A 14,523-nucleotide genomic window follows, 5' to 3' on the forward strand; every position below is an offset into this window, starting at 1 on the left:
GTGAAAAGCACGACATGAATCTTTGCCGGCAGATCGGACTCGGTTGGCTGGCTGGCTGGCAAAAAGGCTCAGTCGTACAACACGAGCCAATTTTGACCAGACCGTCCACGGTTTGTCCTTTTGCGCTTTGCACTCGCGCAGACGCACTAGACACGTACATGCACATACTCACACACACACACACACATATATATATATATATATATATATATACAGACGGATATACACGATCGCGCAACTCGTACTAAACCACCTACTATAGTCACATGGTATCAAATGGAGATAGCATCATTGCGCACGGATCACCTTACTGAGGTTGTAGAGCATGCTGGGTGCAGGGTCTCCGTCTAAAGGCTCCGGCTTCACCCAAGTCCAATCGTGAGTGGGATGGCCGATGCCGTCTTCTGCGAGTCCCAATGATAAAAGACGGTGCTGAGCATGCGTATGTATGCGTGTGAACCTCACAGCTGGTGTCGACAAGCGTTGAACGCAAGATACACAACAGCTGGACAGTGAAGGGAAGATGACTAGCGCAGCCGAGTGGATCGCGTTTGCACGGCTCCAATCGACAGAGAATCGCAACACCCACTCTCGTCTTGTCAGCTGTGAGGGTGAGACGCCAGCTGCGACTCCGTTTTCGTTTGCAGGCGATCGAAGAAAGATTCGCAGAGTGCAGAGTGCAGCGCGCAGAGCGCAGCGCAAGTTGCGTCGCTAAACGCGCTTTTGGCTAGCTGAGCCTTGCCTTTGGGAAGACAGACGGAGCTAGTCTCCACCAGCTTGCCGCAACGTCCTGCACACCTAATTACCCAGCGGACCCCGACTAGCCCCAACAGCTCGCATTGGGGGGCAGAGGAAGGCCGAGAGTGCTGCAGAATGACATCGTTCTGGCCTGGGGCGGTGGCAGGGAGCGAGCTGCGAACGAAACGCTGCGTGTCTCCACCATATGTAGGGAGTACGCGCGTGTGGATGGCGTGAGGAACGGTTGGAGGACGTGAGGGAAGACGAAGTATGGGTCCCGCACAGAGAAACATGCAAGAAGTTGCATGGAGGCGAAGCGTTCCCCTTTCTTGCGGCTGAGCTGCCAGTAGCCAGCGACGAGCACCGCATGACAAAGGCGCACAGTAACTTTACAAGACAAAGCACACGCACGTGTCGGAGGAAAAAAAAAAAAGAAAACAAAAAGTTTTGTGGCCAACGTTCGGCAATCACCCCACCTTCCTGAACGAGACGATGCTCACGAAAGGAGTTACTGTAACGTACGGTAACTTTACTCTAACTTGATGGTGACCCTGCATGCGAGACGCTCATTCGCCCCGCGAGCGGTGAAGCCACAGCCGCAGCACGCCGAACAAGCGAAATGGACGGACCAGCGAGAGCGAGAGCGGGCGTGAGAGAGGATGGCCTTGACTGTGTGCCAGCAGCAGGCCGCAGTACGGACTGGGCTGTTCAGAGCCTGCTGGACGGTGCTGTCTTCGTTCGGCTGGAGCCCGTCTTCTTCGTCCGTGCTCGTCATTATCAGAAGCCTCATGCCCCGCCTCCCTCCGATCCTGGCCTCCCCTGCTCTTCCAACCTCACTTGTCTGGGATACTCGCTGCTCCATCCCTTTCGCCTGGCCTTCGCAAAGCATAACCCTACCCTCCCCACCGGCACAAGATGGAAACGAAACATTAAAAAATTTTCTCGTCTCTCGCTAGATCTCGCTTGACCCACTATGCCTTTTCCCCCTGCTTGCATACCGCAGTCGCAGGTGGTGGGATGGGTCCGCGGCCGTGTGAGACGACGTCACAACAGGGAGGGAGACCTTGCCTCTCGTGCCACTGCTTAATTCAACGTAAGATGCTTGCCTGTCAGCGACGACGAGACCAGCAGAATCTCAACCAGCAGACGTGGGCATCGAATGCTGTGCTCCTCCACTTCCTCGCGACCACGACACCGTTACCTGACCTGCCACCGGCGTTTGTGCAACGCGTGGCCCGCTGATCAGCAGGGCACGACTCTGGGCTTGCAATCTCCTCGTTGAGACGAAGTGCATGATCGCCTGCGACGTAGTTGCTTTGAAGACAGGCAATGTACGGAGTACACGGCTGGCTCTCTGCTCTTGCTCGCGCCAGCGACTTGGCACATCACCGCTTCGAGCCATCTCCGCCCTGTGCAGGAAGCACTGATGTCATTCATCGCGACCTGCGGTCCTCCATACTCTGCGTCTTGTGTTTTTTTTTGTACTTCCAACCCTAGTTTGCAGTCACCCACGGGCGCTACGTTATCTGATGCGCAGCTCGACTGTGACGATGACCTTGCTTGCTGATGTCACTCGACCTTTGCATCGGCCCTGTCTCTCCAAGCTTTGGAAGGCACTTTAAGAATCCCCGGTGGTTGAGCAAGAGCCTCATGAAGCATTCCCCTGCATCTCTCAATTTTTTCTCAAAGTCTTTTTGTTTCGAGGCTTGCATGTACGTGCATTTTTGACCTGTGTCAGTCCCGGCCGCTGTGTGTGGATCGACGGGCCGTATCTGCCGTAGGGGAAACCCAAACCCACCTCCGCAAAACACTCCCCCACACTCCCTTTCTCTCCCACCAAAACCCCATACCATCTTACGAAGCGAAATGCTACTATTCGCAAAAAGCACAAAAAAAATGACAGTAGAGCCAAAACCGACGCCCCCTTCGCCCCCGCGCTAGACACGTTCAAATCGATATCGAGCTTGTGGCCCAGGGCTGTGCTTCGCCGAAAATACCTGTCATCCACATGACGCGACCGTCTTTGTCGGAAATCTCAGATCTTTCTTTTTCGCACCACTTCATCCGTTCATCATTCACCCCTTTTAACCTTTTTTTTGGAGCCCTTCCGTTTAGGGAACGTGACGTTGTAGATCGGACCCTTTCTCCAGCTCATGCACGTGGGGTCGGTAGTCCGTGTTTACGTGCGCGATCGAGGTTTCACGGCTGTTTTGCGTTACCCACCAATCCGCGATTGCCTTGCTCTCTCTCTTTCCGGCTAGGCTGACCAGAAGGAGCCTGTCACAAGGAATGCTACTGTCCAAAGCTCGTAGGACCAAATGTATGCGCTTCTCCAACGTCCAATCGAACATGCTCCGGGCCGATCTGCGGGAACGTAAATCTTGGCCTTGAGAGAGACCTTCACCGCTGGTGAGTCATCTGAGGGATCGTTGACGCCGGTTTTTTTTTTGGACCACTTGCGTCCAAATCCGATACTGTTGGCACAGGACGAATCCGGACAACCGTTTGCTCTCCCCACCACCCCTCTAAGCCCGCCCCTCTTCCAGTCTTATGTAGATCCAGACGCCTCACTTTTGTACTTTTTGGCGGAACGCTCTGAATAGCGGATCAAAACGCGGCTTCCAGTGGACTTTGCACTCTCCGGATCCCCGACCGCCGTCGACTACGGCTGACGCGGGCCAGCGTCCTGAAGACGCAGCATGAAAGCCGTGCAGGCATACGCTTCAGCGTTGCGTCCTGACCTTGGACTCCCAGTTTTGGCGTTCTGTGCCGCATGGGGTGATTTGGGTTCCGGCTGGCCTCCCGCACCGATGGCGACGGCGACGTTGACGGCGACGAGCACCGTGATCTAGGAGTGCAAGACCGCGCTCCAGCCGCATGTGCCGACAACAAGTACACACCTCTTGCTACCCACCACCGCCTTTGCAAGTCCATCGATTCTGCAGATCTGAAAGTGCGCATGTCTGTGACGTAAGAGCGAGACTCTGGCCCCCGCCGGCCCCCCCCCCCCCCCCCCCCCCACTTCCTTTTTCCTCTCCTCATGATACGTTTCTTCTACTTCTTCACTTCTGCTCTCGCTGATCGCTTCGTCTTGATCCATCCAAAGTGTGCCGAAAACCCGAATCCCGCACACTGCTCCTGTTCCGGACGCGTGCGCTGTGCGCGGGAACGCTCAAGGCGCCGCAGACAAGTCTCGGCCACGGAGCTCCTAAAACTCAGGAGGCGCTGACGTCCTCGCTCCATCCCCTTTGTTTGCGCCCTAGGGCGAACCCCGTGCTCTCGTCCGCTTTGGGCGAATCGCGAGACGACGAGCAGCGTGCGGACGGGCGCCATCGCCACCTCAGGTACCGCCGTCGTGTCGTAGATTTGCTCTCGGTGTTTGTCTATTGGTCAACAGATGCTGGGGATGCTTCGTCGTAGGTGTCGACGTTAAAGTAGGAGCTGTAGTTTAGAGGGAGACGAACTGTGTGGGTAGATTGCGAGCGGCGGATCTGTTAGAGAAAAGTTATACGCAACTGAAGATATCATACAGGCAGCTTTATACTTTTTTTTTAAAAAAAAAAAAAATTCCCTGACAAGCGTTCGCCAGTGGGTTTAGAAACTACAAATTCATTTTTGGGCACAGATTGCCAACGAGATCGCCTTGTAGTACTGGCCAAGTTGCTTTAAAAGGCGTTTCATTCCCCTACTCATTTTTGGACGTGGTTGCAACTGTCAGCCTTACTCCCACCATGAGGTGACAGCCTTATTGTCACGTGATATCAGATGATAACGTATTGTGATTGGTCCTCGGAGCCTCGGTTCACCCCTGGAGATCAGATACCGCCCCAGGTAGCTCCAGACTTTGGGTTCAAACAACGATGGACGGCGGCGATTCAAGCTCAAGCAACGAACAAATGACTCGTTGACTACGACCTCAGCTGGAATCCCGAAGAGTCGAGTTCGCTCTACATAATTGCTGACCGCGTTCGGCGTGTCAGCGGTGCCAGAACTACGATTTCCGTGCCATCAGATGCCCTTTTTCCCTCTGAAGACGCTCCGCGCGAAGATGTCCTCCGTGAAGGACGCGAACGGCGAGGAAACGCCGATCGACTGGAACGATCCGTACCAGCGGGTGAAATTCTTCTACGAGTACAACTCGCCGGAGGCGGACAAGGTCAGCTCACACGCAAACCCCTCAAGTTTGGACGCGAACAACGCGGCGAGAGAAGGCAAAAGAGGAGTGCTGCTAACGCAATGGTCGGCAGTGCATCGACTCGCTCTGGCGCCCGCACCTGAAGCTCGTCAGCGTGACCGTCGACGCCAAGGACCCGACGCTGTGCAAGACCGTGTTCGCCTTCACCGTGCCGCCCATCCTGTCCAACGCGGGCGGCAACTTGCACGGCGGCGCCGTGGCGGTCATCTTCGACGTGTGCACGAGCATGACGGTCGCCGCCGCCGCCCGCGACGGCTTCTGGGACTCCGGACACGTGAGCAGGAGTCTGAACTGCCAGTACCTGCGGCCGGTGCCGACGGGCGGCAAGGTCCTGATCGAGAGCGAGGTCGTGGCCATGGGGAAGATGCTGGGCCAGGTCCGAGCGGAGATGAGGCGGGAAGAGGACGGGAAGGTGTGCTACACGTGCGTGCACGACAAGGTGCAGCTTGGGAACAGGGAGAAACTGTAACGGGGGCCAAGGAGGACAAGAGCTCGTTTTGTATGCGTGCGAGCGCGAAGCGTGCGGCCGTCTCTCTGTCGATAGCCGCCCGTTTCACGTTGGAGCGGCAAAGGTTAGAACCTGAATAGCGTCGGTGAAGTAGACGAATGAATTCTAGAGAACGTCTCGCGCGCGCGCGCGCCTTGCGCCGCAGATGTACTGTTAAACGGCTGCGGCGACCCATTTTGGCTCACTACGCAACGTCGTGTTCAGGATGGCGGTCGACGGGGACGAGTTTTGTTGCAGGCGAATGGGGAGAGACCAGCCTTGCGAGCACGTCCTCTTTGCCAAGCAATGGACAGTTCGGAGAGTAAAAAGAGAGCCGGCGCATGGACGTGCTGGACGTGCGTCAAACCGTCACACAGCACGCACGTCCAGTTGCCATCGACGACGACGAGAGCTCTCCGGTGACGTTCCAAGAAGAGAAAACGCCTTTCAGCGTTCGTCAAAGCCCGCACGCTGTGCCCAAACCGACCCACGTGCGGAGAATCGGAGCTAGTCTCCGCCAAGCCGCCGGTATTTCGTCAACAGCTCCCCAGGCCGCCGCAACATGAGCTTCAACTACACGATGGATCTCGACGGCGGCGCTTCGCCGTGGGACGGTATGCTATTCTTGCCGGCGAATACGCCTCTGCATGCAGACCGGATCGACTAACGGGCCATTGGCAGACGTGCCCTCACAGAGCACCAGTCCACCGAACCAACCCAAAGATGACGATCACCAGAACTCGAGTTTAGGTACTTCAGCCCGCTGTCTTCTTTCGTCCTTCCCGGCTCCGCCGTGCGATCAGAGACCGAACGAAATGCTAACGCTTGCTGGCAGCGCAATCTACCGAAACCACGTCATCGCCCGCGGCGTCGACGACGCTCACGGGGGGCTCCGGCAGACGTGGGCGTGGTCCGAAGAAGATCGTGCGCCTAGGACCTCAACCTACAAAGCTTCAGGCCGTCGATGATACGCTGGGACCTCTCGGGCCGCTAGGCGACGGCAGCGCGCCTGGAGGTGCCGACGACGCTGCACCGGCAGGAGATGACGTCGGATCGCCCGGTACACACCCTGGCGCAGCCAGCCAGTCCTCGTCTTTGTCTCGGCTGATGGACTCTGCGAGCTTGCAAGATGACGGAGACGGAGACGGTTTTTATGGAAAGCCGCGCGTCCCGCCGCCGGTACAACCGCCGTCTGGAGAGCAGCCACAGCGGCAGAATCAGCCCAGCGTCGGCGTGGTCGAAGCTGCGAGGCCGACGTTCCACATCACAGTGGGCGATCCGCACAAGGTCGGCGACCTCACAAGCTCGCACACAGAATATCAAGTCTACACGAAGGTATGTGCACACGTCTGCTCAAGCCCTCGGTGCGCTACTTGGGGTCGGCTAACAAAAGTCATGCGGCGCACACCAGACCACTTCGAAAGCCTACCGCAACCCAGAATTTGTCGTCTCCCGCCGCTTCCGTGACTTCCTCTGGCTGTACAACCAGCTGCACCAGAACAACCCGGGCATCATCGTGCCTCCGCCGCCGGAAAAGCAAGCGCTCAACCGCTTTGACGCCGACTTCGTCGAATCGCGCCGACAAGCCCTCGAGCGCATGCTGAACAAGATTGCTGCACATCCCACGCTGCAGCATGATGCAGATCTGAAGCTCTTCCTGGAGAGCGAGTCCTTCCACGTGGACGTCAAGCATAAGGAACGCAAGGAGCCGCTCGTAGGTGAGAGCAAAGGTCTCTTCGGCATTGGCAGCGGCAGCAGCGGCAAGTTCATCGAGCACGACGACTGGTTTCACGACCGCAGAATCTACCTCGACGCCCTCGAAAATCAACTCAAGGCTCTAGAGAAGGCAATCGACACTGTAGTCGAGCAGCGGCGATCTCTTGCCGCAGCTTGTGGCGACTTTTCCGCATCCCTGCACTCCTTGGCCGCTGTCGAGCTGTCTCCTCTCCTCTCAGGGCCACTAGAGGGTCTTTCCGAAGTCCAGCTCCGCATTCGCGACCTGTACGACCGACAAGCCCAGCAAGACGTGCTCACCTTCGGAATTGTCATCGACGAGTACATCCGACTGATCGGCTCCTGCAAAATGGCATTCCAGATGCGGCAGAAATCGTACCACTCGTGGCATAGCGCCGAGGCCGAACTGGCCAAGCGAAAGGCCGCGCAGGACAAGTTGCTCAGGCAGGGGCGCAGCCAGCAGGATCGCATCAACCAGGTGCAGGCTGAGGTTGCCGACGCGGAGAAGAGGGCTCACCAGGCGAGGCTGCTATTCGAGGATATGGGACGCATCGTGAGGGTCGAGTGCGAGAGGTTCGAGAGGGAGAAGGTGGAGGATTTCAAGAGCGGGGTCGAGACGTACCTGGAGGGCGCTGTGGAAGCGCAAAAGGAGGTGAGTCTTGCTCTATTTTCTTTGGCCCTTGCATGGCCCTTGCACATCGCGCGTCTACCTGCGTTGAGCAACGCTGATATTTCATTTGCTCTCTTCAGTTAATTGAGATCTGGGAGACGTACCTCATGCGCCTCGATGCTGATGACGATACTGCAACGCTGGTTGACGAACCGGCTCCTGAGGGTAGAGCGTCGGGCGCGGAATCGACAGCGCCGACTGCGGTCGATGAACACGAGAGGCCCGTCAGTCAAGCCTCTGAAGATGAAGAGAGAAGGGTTACTCGGAGTGCGGAAGAGTCGTGATCTAGTGACTATGCTCCTTCAAATCAAGGGTAAAAACACACATTTGACTCGCTTCATGCTTTGACCAAAAAATATGTCTACTGTGGCCTAGTATAGATAGGTTCGATTCTGAGCGCCGAGGGAAGATGTCCCATTTCACTCCTGTTAAAAGGACGACAAGCGACGTAACAACCATCTTTTTTTTTTTTTTTTTTTTTTTTTTTTGGATCTTTCTCACTACTATCTTGGGTTCTTGGACCTCGTTCGCAAAAGAAGCTACGCTTTGAATTCCAGGGCATCTTGCCCAGACACTTATCGAAGTTTTTCGTTTCGTCTGCATACGCTCAATGCTGAGACACCTCGACGGTTGCCCCCTTGTGGCACCGAGAAATGGCTAGGAAACAAAAGCTCCTTGTCTCCCGTGCCGCCGCTGTTCTTTGTGCATTCGCAGCTTGGCATTTTCGACAGGTGAACTCGCTCCGAAGATCTTTGCCTCCATGTACACAAGCAAGGTGCGTTCCGCCTTTGCGACTCACCTGCCTCCCTCACCTCCTTTGCGCTCAGCTTTCTTCCGGCTCTTTGGTACTGTGGTGGTGTTTCTGCCTGGGGAAGACAGACTTTCACCGCTCCCTCTCTCTCTCTCCCTCTCATTTGTCCCCCCTTCATTTTTCCTTTTTCTTTCTTTTTTTTTTTTTTTAAGAAAATAAATTTTTTATACATATTGGGCTCGCGGCATTTCGAAAGGCGTAGTCAGAAAATCTCATAGCGGCACCTCTCATCTACGTTTCGCTTCATCTTGAGGGCATCGTCGACGTCCTAGCCAGTACGTTTTGAGAGCAAGGTGTTCTCTCAATTGGCACTCCGATGCCGTCGCCTCGCGCCAACTTTGGAACCTGGATGCCCCAATCCACGAATATACTTTCCTTGCTACGAGCCTGTGCCAAAACCTTTGCGTCAGGTTCAGGCTGGGATTGACCATGAAAATTGATCACAAAGGCGGATAGGAGGGTCTGTAATTCTATTCAACCGATCAACACGTTGGTGTAAGCTAAGGCTTCAAGTTAACGGTAGCATGTAGGATGGTAGCCCTTGTGGAACTGCTGTTCAACTTGGCCCCAGTGCCTGGAAATGAACATAGTGTCCTGATTTCACAACAACACGAGCCGGCCGAAAGCGTGCTTGTTTAGCGGTACACAGAGACCTTTTCCCATCGCTATCGCTTAGTGCTTAACCTCTTTGGTGACTAGAATTGAGAAAAAAATAGCGAAGCAAGTTGTCATGTGATTGAAAAGGACAAAACTTGAGCTTCGACGAAGAAATCTGCTCTTCGGAACAGCATGATTAGGCCGACTGGTTCGAGCAATGGTTAAACATCTCGACCAGGACGCGGACTACGACGCTTGTTTTGCACACGGTGGAAACAACAGACAAATGGCAGCGAGCAAGCCCATACTTGTTCTCGTTGCTTCCGAGGACACGAAGATGGGAGAACCTGTATAGACCTGTCTTGCAGGACTGATACAAGCGGCCTAGCGTAGCCCTTTGGTGCGTCGTCATCGTGGCCCCAGCAGTCGGGACTTGATACGAGACCGGATAAGGAGCAGGAGTGGGATGGTTCTCGACAACGCCGTAGGGTTGACGTCTATCCAAATTGCCGACCTTCAAGTGGTTCAACTGCTACACTTGAGAGATGAATTGAGAACGACTTTATATCATTTTGAATTTGGAAACATTCGGCCTCTGTTCAGGCCCAACGTGGTGGTGCCACTTTCTAGAATGGAAAGGTGTGTCATCCAGAGGTATTCCTGTGGGTCAAGAGTGAACCCCAGCCGAACTAGAAACACTTTCTGGCATGATTGCTTCGTAACCTTCAGTTGGTACGTCGCTGTACGGAGCGCATGGTCCCCGACGCTGTATGAAGGATTCGTTGACTCGTAGAATAAAAAAATTTTTGCAATGAACTCCACCTGCGCTCTCATGGAGCGTGCGTCAAAAACCGTTGTGGTTGACTGGTTGCGGGCCGGGCTCCTTTTTGTTATGACTCGTTATGTTTTCTCAATTGACTCTTCAAGGTCTGATAAATGATCATCTAGCATGGTCTTTTCAGGGGGGGAAGTGCGCATTTTGCGCACCTTCGCTTGACGCTTTTGTACCTTGCTCGAAATCACAGGCTAGTCGTGAAGCGTGCACAATCCTGGGGAACGTCCTCTTAACAGGGCAGACAAACCAGGGACGGAAATAAGTGTCAATATTTTCAAACAAAGAAAACTCTGATCGTCATTGCGAATTTTTCGATAGATCTACTCATGACCGGGAAAAATCACCGGCGGTGTGAACAGTCGTGTACGGAGTTGCAAGATAGTTCGACACCAGTCTCATTCGTTGGGCAGCTAAAATGACACGTAGAAAAAAAAAGCGATGGACAGGAGCGTGAGATGTAGGACGCTCAGAATAGCAGCATGATTCCACTAGGAATGAATACCTAGGTCAATGAAGAAAACGTGGTTGCAGCGAAGATCACACTGGGACAATCTGTTTCGCCAAAGTTGGTTCGAATGGACTGATGTTCGTTCGTATCAATCCATTGCACAAAGCAGAGTGTCGCTGTGGGCATCACATTGTTCAAGCACTGCTGAAGACGTTGAGATGCAATGTGTCAACGCACTCTGCGGCCCTTCCATGAGGCCTGTAACTGCACAAGACTGCCGACTCAAGCGACACGAGAGGCGGGATGAGGACTTGGTTGGCGCCGAAACAAAGCTGCACTCATCACCTCTGTCGTCCGCATTCAATAGCAGCGGACGGCCGTGAATTGATTGGAGATGAAGCATCGTCAAGGACATGCGCTCGGATAACCCAGGTGTACGGAGTGGACGTCCAAGTGTCCTGGACTATCGAAAAGCAGATGAGGTTAAAGCAGAGCAGTGACGTTGCTGTCCAGAGGGCAGATCGTCGAAAGACAGAGCCCAACTGGGACGATCGACTCCGTTCGTTCCTGTATCAATCGCCCCAAGAGTCTGAGATCTGGACAGGGAATACGCGTGGCTTATTGAGTGGCGTCCAAAGTGTCCTGGGCTAAAACCACGCTATCGTCGCCTCCACCTCGAGTGGCCGGTTCATCGACAACGGCGTTTAATTGTCCCCAAAGGTTAGCGCCAATAGTACTTTGAACATCAGCATTTTGATGCGAAGCTGACAGGTGCAAATGTTGAATCTGAGCGTCTTGAAAGAGAGGATGCTGGTTTGCCGAGCGTCGAGAGCTGTGTGCAAGTCAACCTCAGCTCATCTACCGTCGTTGGCAGGGGTTCGGTGCTCCTGAGTTCTAGAAGACGAACGGTGGGCATGGGACATGAATAAGGGCGAGGCACATCGAGATATGCGCGTTATGCTAACTCACGGTCTCAGAAGCTGCTGAAGCGTTCAATTACAGATTTGCATGCAGGCCTCCTTCATGCAGGGAGACAGAGAGGAGACCCAGAACACACAAGCGTGCTCCGGGGTAACGACACCAACGTCTTTTTCTTCTTTTTTGCTGAGACTAATCGTCTCGGTCTAAGTTGATTCGGGCATGGCTAAGGAACAAGAATCCTTCGTAGGCGGTAAAAAGCAATGAAGAGAGCACCGAAAGCATCGTTAGAGCAATTTCCGCCCTGGCAGCGTTCTGATCAGGACTCTTAGATATCTGATCGCAGGCGTGATGGATGTCTGTTCCTGGTCAAGCCCCCCGTAGCTACTTGACTGTTTCGGCGACTGGGCGTCGTTGGCGTATCTCCTAATTTACGCCATCCAAAAGACGATCCCCAAAACAGCGCAACGTCCTGCAGCCTCATGGCTGGCCGCGCATGCGCTAATGATGGCTGAGCGAAAGCCTTCTCAAAGGTCGAGCACGCACAACCACTCCTCGGCATCGTTATATCTGATCAGGTTGCACATCGCCATGCGCATCCTACTTTTACGTGCATTCTGATCAACCTGCTGGCCGCCGTTCCTTATCCCATCACTTCTAACTGTAGTCACTCTTTTCCAGAGAATCGAGATCTTTCCGCAGGCGAATACGATCACCGCCGCGTTCACCCTCCTCGAGCTATTTGGCAAAGCCGAGTGCAAGACCAGACTTCTACATTCGGATCAACGACTGGAACTTGGAGCCCTGATTCTAGGGCAACGACGTGCCTACTATTGCCTGTGTTCTCCCCAGAGGAGCAAGGACTAGTGTCCTCCATACACAGAAACGCTGGATCTGGTGCGTTGCTGGCGCGCTAGAACGCCGCAAAGATGGATGCCCAGAATGGTGCAACATCCAGCCGGAGGTTTACAAGGAGTGAAGATCACATCGCCAATAGAAACACATCATTACACTGCGTTACAACCAGGTGGTCCAGGCTGAGATGGAGTATCTTCACTTTCCTACTAGCATGTTTTTCGCTCCTGAGCGTCGTCTCCGCAGCCGCCGATCCTCTTCCGACACCAGCCGAAAGGAGACTCCTTTTTGATGATCTGGGAGCACGACGCATGATGGAGCGAGCTGCCACAACCTCGACCGAGCAAGAGTCGTCAGCATCGAAAACTAGCTCCGAATCTGCTGCAAGTTCAACGGCCACATATTTGCCCCAGCCTTTTGACACTACGTTGGGAAACAATTTCACGACAGATTCGTGTCCTAAGTTCTTCATCAATTTCCTCAGCAATGCGACGTTCCAGTCGTGTTATCCGTTTTCGCTCCTGCTTCAGACGTCCCATGGATTCTTCGAGGCAGAGAAGAATTTCTACCAGACTACCGCTGTGCTGCAAGCGGGTTGTGATGCGAACTACAACACCTGCAATAATTTGATGCAATCGCTTGCTGTTCAACTCAAGTCGTCAAGCAACTGCCAAAGCGATTACAATGCTGAGAACCAGATTGTGATGCAAGCTTACTATGGATTCATCACCTATCCTCTCATGTACCAAGCGGCCTGCCAGAAAGATAGCGAAGGCGACTACTGTGAGTATCTATATGGATGGCATGTGATTCGAGGTTACTAATGGAATCCAGGCTTTGCCAATGCTGTCGCAGGACGAAACAATGGATCACTCGCCGATGCATACTCGTATTATCTGCCGCTAGGTACAACGATGCCAGTGGGCACTAGACCGTCCTGCAGCGATTGCCTTAAAAGGACGATGGGTATCTTCCGCTCGTACGCATCAAACTCAACTCAGCCCATCAGCACAACGTACGTCAGCGCAGCACAACAAGTCAACATGGCCTGCGGGCCGGAATGGGTCTCGGACGTGATCCAGAAAACTTCCGATGCGTCTATTGCATCGTTATCACCGTGGCTTTGGGTGCCAGCCTTTTTCGGTGCCCTCTTCATCTTGTGGTAGGCAAAGCCTCCACTTGGCAACACTCCACATATGTACCTTGATCATTTAGCGTGGCGCTTGGAAAGATGGTCATTCTGCTGGTTTTGTGCTTTTTTTTTTTGCAGACAAGACGACCGTGTCAAAGATTCTGCTCATGATTTTGTTTTCCCAAGATGATACCACGCTGACCACAGCAACGATTACGCTTTTTGGCCGCATGAGAGATTAGCCCACAGAGTGCCTGGACTCTCCAAAAATAATGATAAACTATGTTTTACGCTTCATAAACATTGTGCCAAAGCTTGTAATTGCTTCATCGCACTCCTGGAAATCTCTCCGACGTCAGGCAAATACGATGTGATGCATCAGCCCTCTTTATGGTGCTCGTTCTTCGTGCACAAATGCCGTCCTTTGACCACGATGCCAATGGCTTTCTAATGATGAGTTATATGCTCTGTATCGCTGCATGACACGTGCATAGATGCGACATCGCAAATAATGTCAGCAGATGCGTAACGTGCAAGCCGGAAATTCTCATTGTTTTAAGGCAGCACCCTCGATCCCCTGCCATACTGGATTCTTCTAGGTTCACAACGTGGGTCAACGCGAAATGAGCTTATGCCCCCGCTGGCTTAACAAACCACGTCTCCACCACAATTCGCGCACATCAATCCAGGAAGCTCTTGAGTCTGTTTCCCACAAACGTCGCTGCCTCGGCACAAAGAGAAACGTGTGGGAAACTCGGGTTGGGCCTCGAAACCCTTCGCTGCGCGGGTAATTGGCTCAGGCTGATTCGCCAAGACGTCGCAAGTCTGGGATCATCCTTTGACATGTCTTGTTGAACGCGTGGTGCTTCAGCTTGCTACCTGAGACTTTCGTCTCCGTGCTGAGATTTCGATTTTGGACATTGTCGTCGCGAGGAGTAGGGGAAATGGCGCTGCGTTTATACAGACAGTCGGCTGCTTGCAGAATGTCTTCGCCCCTTTTTTCGCTCGTGTTTCGCGTCCCGCTACGAGGAGGCTTTGCCGCCGCTTTCCTGAGCACTCACAGCTCGTCGCTCCGCCTTGCTTTTCGACTGGACTGTTACGCG

The 14,523-nt window shown here is 53.8% G+C and overlaps 3 protein-coding genes across 3 annotated transcripts; all 3 read left to right on the plus strand.

Annotated features, from left to right (window-relative positions):
* The first annotated feature begins 4,605 nt into the window (after positions 1-4,605).
* PV09_06099 (uncharacterized protein) lies at positions 4,606-5,629 on the plus strand. Its single transcript, XM_016359695.1, has 2 exons — positions 4,606-4,894; positions 4,986-5,629. Exons 1-2 carry the CDS (start codon positions 4,751-4,753, stop codon positions 5,400-5,402), a joined length of 561 nt encoding a protein of 186 aa, XP_016212531.1. The 5' UTR covers positions 4,606-4,750; the 3' UTR covers positions 5,403-5,629.
* Positions 5,630-5,785: 156 nt separating this feature from the next.
* PV09_06100 (uncharacterized protein) lies at positions 5,786-8,282 on the plus strand. The gene is made up of 5 exons (XM_016359696.1): positions 5,786-6,034; positions 6,102-6,170; positions 6,256-6,755; positions 6,832-7,806; positions 7,905-8,282. The coding sequence occupies exons 1-5, from the start codon at positions 5,983-5,985 to the stop codon at positions 8,106-8,108; spliced, it is 1,800 nt and encodes a 599-aa protein (XP_016212532.1). The 5' UTR covers positions 5,786-5,982; the 3' UTR covers positions 8,109-8,282.
* A 3,728-nt stretch (positions 8,283-12,010) lies between these two features.
* On the plus strand, positions 12,011-13,687 carry PV09_06101 (uncharacterized protein). The gene is made up of 2 exons (XM_016359697.1): positions 12,011-13,071; positions 13,123-13,687. Exons 1-2 carry the CDS (start codon positions 12,363-12,365, stop codon positions 13,452-13,454), a joined length of 1,041 nt encoding a protein of 346 aa, XP_016212533.1. The 5' UTR covers positions 12,011-12,362; the 3' UTR covers positions 13,455-13,687.
* The last annotated feature ends 836 nt before the right edge of the window (positions 13,688-14,523 follow it).

Source organism: Verruconis gallopava (genome assembly GCF_000836295.1).
Source record: "Verruconis gallopava strain CBS 43764 unplaced genomic scaffold supercont1.20, whole genome shotgun sequence".
In the NCBI taxonomy this organism is placed as follows: domain Eukaryota; kingdom Fungi; phylum Ascomycota; class Dothideomycetes; order Venturiales; family Sympoventuriaceae; genus Verruconis; species Verruconis gallopava.